The sequence below is a fragment of the Lampris incognitus genome, chromosome 16, assembly GCF_029633865.1.
Source record: "Lampris incognitus isolate fLamInc1 chromosome 16, fLamInc1.hap2, whole genome shotgun sequence".
In the NCBI taxonomy this organism is placed as follows: Eukaryota; Metazoa; Chordata; class Actinopteri; order Lampriformes; family Lampridae; genus Lampris; species Lampris incognitus.
The window spans coordinates 16547687-16559514 of record NC_079226.1 but is presented as its reverse complement, the minus strand read 5'-3'; the positions used below and the strand labels follow the sequence as shown (position 1 = coordinate 16559514).

General features: G+C 47.8%; 1 protein-coding gene across 1 annotated transcript in view; it reads right to left on the bottom strand.

Annotated features, from left to right (window-relative positions):
- Positions 1–1217: 1217 nt before the first annotated feature.
- Positions 1218–11828, bottom strand: part of ralgapa2 (Ral GTPase activating protein catalytic subunit alpha 2) — a 119650-nt gene continuing 109039 nt past the window's right edge. Inside the window, exons 40-41 of the mRNA XM_056295506.1 lie at positions 6853–6977; positions 1218–1383 (exon numbers count right to left, since the gene is read on the bottom strand). Coding sequence (XP_056151481.1) covers positions 1226–1383; positions 6853–6977 — 283 coding nt within the window. The 3' untranslated portion in view covers positions 1218–1225. The remainder of the gene's footprint in view (positions 1384–6852; positions 6978–11828) is intronic.

Below are 11828 nucleotides of genomic sequence, written 5' to 3'. Positions count from 1 at the left end.
ACATCCAAGAATAACGAGAGAAAAACATTCAATGCTAGTTTATGGACAACAGCGAGTGCAAAAGATGTCTGCTGGGATGTTGGAATGTCATATTCTTCATGGGACACAGAAAATGATGGCAAAGGAAAGAGACAGGGGGAACTTATCCAATTACCGGACATGAGCCCAAGTTAATTACATCAGAAAACAATTACAAACGCAGTCTTTTCTCATTCCAGCAGAGCTGCATGAATCAAAGTATGACAGAATCCATCGGAATTCATTTAAAAGGGAAAATTAGAGTGATTTAAAAAAAAAAAAAAAACAGCAAGAAAAATTTCGATTCGGCTCAAGTTGGAAAAGATGTCATTGATTGTCCACTCCAGCTTCAGAACAATTAAAAAGAGCCTCCTACTGCACATGCTCAAAGTACTACTTCAGCAGGAAGTGAGTGTAGAGTGGGGTGCTGCCACCCATGACTCAGTCTTTTCTGCCCTCCACTGTGTGAGGGCGGCTCAACCAGCGTGGTCCCACTGGTGCAAATGAGCAGGGAATTGTAGCCCCGCTAAACATTAAGACCTCAATAGTACCCTATCGCCAAATACGATGGGCCAGGAAGTGAGTATTACACAGCAGGGCCGAGGGGGCGAGCACACGAGGAGTAGAAAACCCACGGGGAGGTTAAAAGGCAGACATATTAAATGGGTTATGGATGATTACGAAACATTACGCAATTTACAACTGTCCCATTGAGTGCTCTGTTTTCGCATGCGCAGGAGAAGACAGAAATGCAAGATAAAACAGTCTCCCGTTACCACAGGATCGTGTAGGAAACCTGGTGTGTTTTTCATAGGGCCTGAAAACCGCCCCATACAGTAAGAACAACGACGATCACTTTTCAATCAACAGATTGATTCAAGACTTGTCGCAGTCACCAATTCCTATGTCGCCAGGATCTTTTTAGCTGAAGCCTCCATCGGACGGAGGGTGAAACCTCCGTTGGAAGGAACATAAATAGCTTAGTCTCATGTCCATTTCGATTAAACAGTTTAAACCCCAAAGAAAATGGAAATGTGCCACTCGAATCAACTGAAATGTGCTTCAGTTACATGTTAACATGACATACAAAACAGAATAAATGGAAAAAAAACACAACAAACCAAAACTCTGCAGTCACATGGGGGGGGGGGGGTTTATGAGGTTAAAAAGGCTGTATCGGGGAGGAGGTGGGGATAAGTCAAAGAGCTCAGTTGGAGGATTTGCTTATAGCGCTGGCTGATCGGCGGAGTTTTCCGGAGACCCGGTTCTTTGTGGCACGGGGCATGGTGGGGGAGGCCTGCTCGGCAGAGTCCACCACTCCTGTGGCTGTGCTGAGCTCGGTGCTCATGCTGCCAGTGAGGGAGCCTGGGACAGAGGAATGGAGGGAAAGTTGGTGAAGAAAAAGAGAGCAAACGGGAGAGAAAACGACACAGAGAGAGAGAGAGAGAGAGACAGAGAGAGAGAGAGAGAGAGACAGTGAGACATGGTCAGACGTGGCAGGGATCTATAGGGCTTTTTGTAACCATGGTGGCAGACCCCCGTCATGCTCAGTCATGCACGTTTCTTCTCCCTAAACCAAGATTTCCATTCATATTGCTTTTCCACTGACAGTTGACATAACAGCAGGAATCGTAGAAATGAAGTGCAAACTGTTTTCTCTTAATTCTCCCGGCCCTCAAAATAAAAACATCTTAAGTAAATAAAATGTTTTAGTGCAAACTATGTCACGCCTGTTCCACATTTCAGGGATTCCGTCCTCCTCCAGGATGCTTGACTTGCTTAGAAAAGAGGGAACCTACTTCAAACTACATGCTACGACAGTGTTCATTAAGCTACCCAGTGGTAAAGGGCCGTGTATTTCAAAAATAAAAAAATTACGCATTACACTGCTGTTGTGAACATGTGGAGCGCTCCCTTTGACGAACACCATCCAGTCTCAAAAACCTCCATGTGAACGATTACGGGAAGGCAAACAGTGATAAGTGGGATGGGGGGGTGGGGTGGAAGCTGGTAAGGACAAACACATTTACTGTACGTCTCCACCACATCCCCAATTTAGCCCCGACTACGCCCAACCCCCATCTCAGCCATGCCTCCAGTTTAAACAACTTTCCTGCTTTGTCAAGATGGCATCTGGTTGCCTATTTTCTTCCCTATCCTTTTTTTTTTCCTGCTGTTTTTCTGAAGCATCTCAAGTTGCGGCGGTTAAAAGGGATGGCAGATGGCTGGAGTAACAGACACTCAGCAGCACAGTGGACACCGGCAGCATCCAGGACTGCTGCTTACTGAGAAAGGAGGCTGGTCTATGGATGTATAACTGTGTGTGTGTGTGCGTGGCGGGGGGGGGGTAGTCTACCATGCATTGTACAAATCTACATATGAATATAAAAAGGGGCTGGGCTTGGCCAGAGATGCAGACTGGCGTAAACCTGGCCTAACGGACAGAACAAATCCAGTTTTCTGGCATTCCTACACTAAAAACGACGGCTTAGCAGCTCTCCATTTCTACAACTCCAAAGCTCAGCTGGCTCTGCGGCACAGTTCCCATTATCTGTACCCTTCTGTATAACCATTGCCTCCCACTCCAGCGCGGAGACCGCTTGTTGGGCAAGTTTCTAAAATGGTGCTCTTTGCTGTGGAAGTTAATGTAAAAATTAACTTTGACTGTAAGTCACTAAGTTATGAGAGGAAAAAACAGATCCAGTTGAGGGAGAGGCTAATGTATTATCATTATCGTCATCACAAGCCAGCATTTCCGCTCCTTACTCAGTCCACGCTGCCTTGTGGTGAGGCTCATTTAGGAGAGAGGGAGAGGGAGAGAGAGAGAGAGAGAGAGGGAGAGAGAAGGAAAACAAAGGGAGTCTTTAAATGGGCCTGCTCCCTGCTCTGCCACTGGTCGCCTACAGCAGTTCAAACAAGGCTTTAGACGACAAAGACGTCTTCCAGTGCGGCAGGTGTTAGTCTCGGAGTCTGCCCGAGGCAAACAGGCACACTCCAACAGGAGGAAACCAGGAAGGATGGGGGGGGGGGCAGAAAGCAAAGAGAGAAGTGTTTGCCGGGTGAAAAGATAAAGGCACACCACATGCAGAAGCGAGGGCCCAGAAGTGTAGCTGAATTGTTCATGCTGCTACTTAGTCAGGTGCTAATTGTCCTCATCGTGCATCACGCAATTACTATCCTGGCCTAAACCGCAGGCCCCTGCCCAAATACGCAGCGTGATATATCTGTCCCTCTCCCTTTGTCAGAGCACTCAGTAAATAAAGCTTGGTTAGTACTGAATGAGAAGTGGAGGGGTGAGGTAAACCAGCCAGGATGAGTGAACGAGCGGGGGGGGGGGGTCGCTGGGTGAAAAAACAAAGCTTTCGGTTTGACTCGGGGCTTACCTTCATCAAACACTGTTAATTGGACCTTTACATAGATATTTTTAATCTAAAAAGAAAAACAGAGTAGAGCATTATGTAAGAAGAGTGACTCACACACCACACCACAGCTCAACACAACACAACACAACACAACACAACACAACGCTGTCGAACGGTCGTTAATGGCCGACAGAGGAGATGGAGGGACGTTAAGACAGCTTGTGTGGCATCAAGGTTAGTTCTCGCTGGAAGGATGGGGAAAAAAATAAAAAATCATACAAGGTTAACAGACACCAACTATTCCTACAGATGTAGGCGAGCCATGCCTGGTGGTACCTCCTGAGACTGTCCCATTCACTTACCATCGACGCAGTTACGAAAAGGTGAAAACCAAAAATACATGAATGGTGAACAGTTCATAGGTAACAGCAGGGGGAGATATATATGTTCAACCAGTGTTGCAGTTAGTTGCGGTGTGGGGATACGGGGTTCAATTATTTGGGGTAAGAGACAAAACAAAGTGAGTGCATCTCGGGGGGGTTTGCTTTGCACAGACTTGGACCCTTTTCCAGAAAGTAATTCTGAGATCTGACTGTGTGGATGTTAAACCCTGTACAAAACAGAGTTGCTTTTACAGATTTTGCCCCCCCCCCGGTGAATATTTCAAATCGAGGGGAAAGTCCATGCACACAGTTATTTTGTTAATTTATGTTGTTGAAAGTAAAAACAAAAAAAGCCTTGATATTTATCTTATGAATACACAATTAAAAAAAGACAATGAAAACTAAGAGAAGCAGTGAGGTGTGTCATATAGCAGGGGTACAGCACGGGGTATGGGGGGGGGTTGAGTGGCAGAGGGACTTGGTCATGCAGGAGGCCATATGAGATCGAGTGTGTAACTGCACTCATGTCCACAGAGGGAGAAGCTTTGGGACACTGACGAAGGCTGTCAGGTTACGGCAGGAATCCGGTGGCTCACAAGAGGAGCCCTTGATTAAACATTTCATATCAAAACAGTGAAACATGACGGGCGCGCTTCATTCAGCATGTCTGGCATGCAAGATCTGTACTCGTATTAACTTCCACAAAACCCCGAGGAGCTAAATCAAGTGCGCCCAGTGGATCTGATGGTGTGAAGATTCACAGTGGGTGGGGGTGGGGGGTGGGGGATGCTTGTAGGTGGAGTGTGGCGGGGCGTCATGCCTAGTGAGGAGGAAGCAGGCAGAGAGTCTTACAGTCCAGCTTGGCCCAGGGGTACTCCGTGTCCCAAACCATCCCTGGCCAACGCCTGCACGCTGTCATGGAGCATGGATGACATGTTAGTGGCGGAAATGGGAGCCAGAGCAGGGCGGAAGGACAGAAAGATGGATTGGCCAAACCAGTTTTTTGCGCCGTGTGCACACATACTCACTATCGCACACACTCTCATATGCTCACGTAGGTGTGAACACAGCACACATGTACACCACACAGCATGGAAGAGCAACAGCACATGTGAGGATGGCGAGAATGAGAAGCAGCGTTTCTAAGCCGGCCACATTGAAGCTGCAGTTGAAGAGACACAATGAATCAACCATTGAAGATTACAGTGATGAATGATGGATTTGGGGTAATGGCTATAAACACATTGTATCTATGGCTGCTGGAAACAAACAAAAGGATCATCTGAAATGGCAACAAGTGGGTTTCACTTTTACAAAAATTGTTATATTGTTTTCAAAACTACTTGAAACACAGGGAAAGTATAACACACACACACAAAAGAGGTAGTGAGCAAGAGCATCTGCACCTGGTGTGTGGTTTATTGTGTCGTGTGCATGTGTGCGTGCCTGAACGTTGTGTGCGTGACTACAAACATCGCCCTGGTTTAGAAGATTGCCCTGTAAAGGTGATTTGTGAAATTGCTCAACAACAGCATTGCTATAATGCCGGGGCGTGGGCCCGGCAGCAGCCGACTTACACATTTTCTGGACAAAACGGCCCGAGATAAACACATGCATGCACATACACACACACACACACACACACACACACACACCCAGACGTTAATTTATTAATCTATTTACAACAGCTATATTCCGGCGAAATACAAATTGCTGTTCAGGATGAGTTTCCGCAGTACCGAGGAGGGCAGCAGGACAGGCTCGCCGTTGACTTAATTATGTTATGGCCTCTCACATTATCCACAGCCTAGGCCCCACGCTGCGAAACAAATCCCTCATTTAGTGGTGAGAGAAATTACTCTATTCTTTAGCTAGGCTGACCCCACTAACCCCTCACGGCCCAGCTACAAAGGAGTCCACCACTGAAATAGTCCACAGCATCAGCTAACAGACTTGAATGACTGAGCATTGGGTAATTACAAGCTTTTCTTTCACTTTTTTTCGATCACCCCCCCCCACACACACACACACACACACACAAATACACACTCCCGCCTTTCTCCCCCTGTCCTTCCTCTGCCCCCCCCCCACCACCACCACCACCATGTGTGACTCTCCGAGCTGCTTGGTTCTGTGGATATGAGGAGGTGATGGGAGGACAATGTGGGGAGTTTTTACACCTCTGCAGGAGAGATGGGCAAACATCGTGGTGATGTAGCTCGCCCCCTCCTGCCTGCCTACAACACAACCACGCACACCGGCTAAAAAAAAAAAGTTAGATGGTTAATTTTCACATGCCAACATGCTCGATATAGCGAACATGTAGATGGCAGACAGACGTGTTCACAGAGACGACAGCCGCAATACTGAGCGCCTCCTGTGTCCAAACAGAAAGTGTCTTCAGTTCCAGCAGAGAGGAAAAGTGTGACCCTGTATTGATTTTATTGTTGTTGCAGATCGATCGGAGCTTGTAAAGCAGGAAGGAGAAGATAAGACATATTGTCTGTCCTATTCATCATGGCCTGATGAGAGAGCAGTGCCGATATTCGTTTGCTGGCGCCGACTGGCGTTGGATCTCTTAAAAGTGAGTGGGCAATCTTATGGACCCATGCATGCACGCACGCACGCACGCACACACACGCACGCACACACACACGCACACACGTGGCCCTTGCTTAACAAGGCTGCTTATATTCATAAAAGAGTAATTGGATGGAAAGATGCTATTTGTTTGAAACAAGGAGGGATGGGCGAAGTGAGTGGGGCTTCAGGGAGCGTTTGAAGCTGGACAGACGGCGTGAAGAGCCCGGCTGGTTGTTTGATATTCATCAGTGAGCATGGGCGTGGAAGGTGACAGAGGAGAGATGCAGGGGAAGGAGAGAAGGACACACAGGTGTGCTCTGGGGGAGGAGAGATACAGATATGGAAAGAGGGGAGAGGGCAAGACGCAGATGAGAGGAAAAGTGAGGCAGGAGAGGTGACATTATGCGGTCTTGAGACGGGGGGGGGGGGGCAAGGATATGAAAGAGACAGAGTGGAAGTAACAAGTAGGGAAAGAGACACGTGGAGGGGTGTAGTTCATTTCTCACCTGTCCCGCTCATTGTGTAGTAGCTGGGAGAAGGGGAGAAGACCTGCGAGGCAAAGTCCTCGAAGGTCATGACCTCTCTGTGGTTCTGAATAATGGCTTCCAGGTAGAGCGCCCGCTCCTCGTAGCTGGTTTGCTGTCGTTAAGGAACGAGAAACGCTGAACAGGGAGAGACTAAAAGGTCACATATGGTACAGACAAAAATCAGGGTTTCTCGATCAAAATTTGTGTGGATAAGTTGTCTTTAATCGAATATCATTAGCAACACATAATCTTTGCTTTCATATCCAGGCCATTCATTCATCCACCTGATGAAGGAGGGGATGTGGAAAACCCCCCGGTTTAAAAGGAATAAGGGCAGCAGTTGGAAACTAGGTCTTGCGAGGAAAACAATGCTTCGTGGCCGAAGTTAACGCTGCTCATAGCACAGCCGCATATGTTAACTGTGACAGCGAACTGGGCGGCCGAGTGGAAACAGAGGCAACTTCACCGCCGGGCAGCAGAGCACTAACCATGGCTATGAGGAGGGATGGAACGACGAGCCTTGCCAAATGGCTACAAATGAGAAAGTGCCTGCCAAAATAATCAAACACCAAAGAACCCCCCCCCCACCGCTCACATGCACACACACTGAAAAAACCCCCCCAAACAAAACAATAAAAGCATGAAGCACCAACTTCGCTTCCCCGTCTCACCCCTCTTCCCCCTCTAACAGAAGCGCCAGTGAAGGCAGCATGTCTAGGTTCTGCCTTGCCGACACGCTGCCTGCCACTTTATGCCATCAGGGGGGAAATTGGAGCCATTTGAAATTCAGAGTGACAAGCAGTGACTGGAGCCCGAGGAGCCGGCATGCGGGTCGGATTGTCAGGTTTGAAATGGGGAGCCTAAAATAAACGGGCTTCAAAATGGCTGCCAGGCTAAAGTGAAAAACATTCTAATAACGGTTATCATAGCATTAGCATTGAGATGTCATGGAAAATCTGTTGTGGAATTGAGGCAAGAGTTGGATGACTATGATGCAAAACACTAATAGAATAAAAGGGTCTATATGTTGGCACAATGAAGGCTGGTAGTTTTCAGATTTAACTGTGTGTGAATGTGTTTAGGGTGAAGGTAATTGTGCACACTGCGTCCCCCCCCCCCAGCACTCCCTCTGTGATTGCCTACACCTGACAGAAAGTCTGACAAACACATGCAAACTCACACACACACACATACATAGACAGAGACACACACACACACCTCTAGACTCTAGTCCCCAACAACAGAAGCCTGCTCCCCATCTCATTTGAAATATGCTGCCAGGGCGGAGAGGTGCTGGGCTGTTGCTATGGCCAAAGCTGAACCAAGCTGGGCTGAGATAGGCTGGAGTGGGCAGAGTGGCGCTGGTCTGGGTTAGATAGATAGGATGAGACATAGGCTGGGCAGGGGGCCTGCACTGGGCACATGCCGCCACAGCAGGGGCCAAGGCAGCCATGACCAAAGGCTGTGAGAGAGCCGTGGCGAAGCAAGGGTGATGGGCACCTGAGCCGGGACACGCCAGGGGGTACCATGCACAAGCTGCTCGCAGGGAGGGACGGGGGAAGAGAGACAGAGAGAGAGAGAGAGAGAGACACACACACACACACACACACACACACACACACACACCGAAAATGAAAGATGGACACACATAAAAAACAAGGAGGCAGCATGACAGATGACTTGTCTAAAAACTGGCAACTAGGACGAACTAAAACGAGAAACAGGCCAACCTTAATAATGCGCCACTCGAGGGAGCAACAGCATGGTGATTTTCCTGGATTACACATAGATAAGTAACACCACACCCAACCCCCAACTTCTAGAGTTGCGAACCGGGACATGCCACGTCAGTTTCACGTCACATACTGGAAACAGTCATAGACAAAGAAGGGCACCCCAGGCTCTGCTGCTATGGCAACTTGGGTCACAGCTCTGAGTGGTGGGTCATACCCAAGGTTTTATGGAAGCGAGAAAGAGGAGGGACACATTGATGGAGGAAACATGAGAGGGCGAGAGAGAGCGGGGGAGAGGGAGGGGAAAAAAAAGAAGAGAGAGATGGCTTTGAAAGAAAAAAAGAGGATGGAAGGCGTCAAATGGGAGATTCGTAGAAAGCGTTAAATGAACAAGAGGTGAGAGAAATTTGGGTGAAGCTAGCAAACAAAGAGAAAGAGACGGAAACAAGGTATGAGAGTGGGAGGTAAAAGAGCAAGAGTGAGCTGGAGGAGATGGTGAGAGCGAGAGAGAGAGAGCGAGAACCTCAGCCCAGCGTGGGTCAACAGAGCCATATGGCTGTCCATTATCAGAGATGCAGATGACTGGGGTCCTGTTATTGAGATTCCTAAAGCAAATATTGACTCCAGCTGGAGCAGACGTTCACTCCGACTCTCTGACACACGTCTCTCCTCCACTACTTCCTTCCGCTGCTTTCCATTCAAGACAGACAAATGGATTATAGTTGGGGATGGGAGTGGGGGGGGGTTCCAAGCTGGAGAATAAAATGATGGGCGATAGCCTAGAGTTATAAGGAGGGAGCAAAATAATGACAGGAGAGAGAAAGACAAGTGCAACGTGGGCGGGAGAGGGCAATAAAAGGTATTTTGCAGACGAGTGAAAGGGAGAGCCGTAATCAGCTCACTTAGTAAGTAAATGCATGATGCGATCTGTGTAAAAAATTACTGCACAGAAATCAGACCTAATGCACAGTGAGCGGTAATCTTGTCCTTTCTCTCTCATCTTTCTCTTTGGTTCTAATTACTAAGCCATGGGCACAGCTTGTTCCCCCGCATATCCACGAACACTGCGGTCTACATGCAGTAACTTAATCAAGGGACACATCTAGAACAGTGACGCAAGGACTATATCCATATCATCAGGACTGAACCCTTTGACACTGACCTCCTTTCACTTATTTTTTTTGGGGGGGGGGGCACTCACAGGTACCAGTTATGTGTAGCTAGCCAAGGCTAAATCAATGCAGAAACTGTCTCTGAATAGCTACACAACAATATCACATGCTTATGCTGATGCTGATGCTCTCATGAACAGAGCTGTAGGAGGCCATCTGATTCACCGTGTCTGGTGAATAGCCTGGCTGGCCCATCGTTGCATATAATGCTCAAAAAGATTCCTAATTACCTTGGAATGATACGGTGGGAAGCAAACGCATATACACGTCTTCATTTCCTCAGATGGACTGTCACCTAGGTCACCTGTGACATAAACTTGTCATTTATAGCTAAAGTGTACAGACAAGTGAGAGAAGGCAGCGTGTGGGGGGAGGGCATGCTGCTTCACTTTGGGAATACCCAAAGTACCCCCATGTTCCAAGCGGCTGCGTTCCCATTAGAAAGAAGATGGGAAAGCCAATGTAGTGCCCACGAAGTGTGGCAGCCATTGGGGAAGTAACAAGAAAGCAAAAAAAAAAAAAGTTTCCTAATCTTGACTCAATCTGATATGAACAACCTTCAAGGTAGAGAGAGGACAGTGGAGTTTCTATTCACAAAATCAGAGGACAACGGTCTAGTTGTTTATGGCAAGAAAAGAAAAGAAAGGAAAAATAATGAGCATGATTCCAAGTCACCCTATATGGATGACAATACTTACACATTTAGTCAAATGTTTTTGGCAGATAATAGTTTTTACACTGGTGCCACTCCCTTCCCTGTGCCCTAGTGGTGGCACTGATGATGAAGTCACTGAGTTAGTGGTGTACGGTCCTAAGAGATGAGTGTGTTCGTGTATGTGCAATGACAGCTGTGTCCCATTAGTGACATACAAATCCTAAAAAGAGACACGCTGCTCTACAATCTCACAGCTTGTTGACACAGGTACATTTTGTGATGCAGGTTACTTAGTGTGTGATGCTGTGCAAGCACGAGAGTTAAACGTCACACCTGTGTATGCACACATGTAGGCCTATATGTACATGCTGACATGCATGTGACTGTATATTTATCTGTGCACATGAACGCATTCATATGCATGTGTGGGAGCGTGTTCACTATCCAGATGGCGGCGGGGTGGCCATAGGGAATGGTGGGGGTAAGGCATCTTTGTGGATCAAAGCCAAGGTCAGGGCAGCAGCGGCCCATGTTCAAGGTGAATAGAGGCCTCAGATGGCTCTTCATTAGCAGGCTGCTCCATCCCTGGTGGACCTCAATGGCCAACCGCCATCACCAGCCCTCATCATCATCTCTCTCTCTTTTTCCCTCCCTCCACAGGGACCTGTGCTGAAAATGCCTATCCTCTGGGATCTGTTTCTGTGCCCTGAGTAACCCCACCCAAATGCATGAACACTCACACATAGGTGTTTGAATAATTACTGAGGAATTCACATACATAAACCTGCATGTAGCCTTACACACACACACACACACACACACACACACACACACACACACACACACACACACACACACATTTTCCCAAAAGTGCCTATATTGACCATTGAACCAGTATCTCTCTAGAGAGTAGCATCCCGAGTCAGGTCATACTGGTCAGCCAGCCCTCCTCTTTGTGCTTCCCAGCCCCCTTGAAGTAGGCCTCATGCTGCCAGTAGCCTATGACCCATACTCAGCATTATTCACACACACACACAGCCAGTAGGGGTATTTTTGCATATATCTGCCATTACAATAGGAAGAGGAGGCATTATTTTACGTACCAATGTAAACGCTGCTATTTTTACTGAATTAAAATGAACACAGACACAGCCAATCCACACAATCACTCTCTCTTGCAATCTCTCTCGCACGCACGCACGCGCGCGCGCACACACACACACACACACACATGCGATAATTTGCAGATGGAGCAGCACAGTGGGGGGTCTCCATTGGATTAGGACTGGCAGCGGAGAAGAGGTTTGGGCCCCTTTTGAGATTTCACTTTTAAGAGTCCATCTATAAGTCACTGAGCTCCACAGGCCTCCAGTGGACCTCCAGCAGTTCTACCTA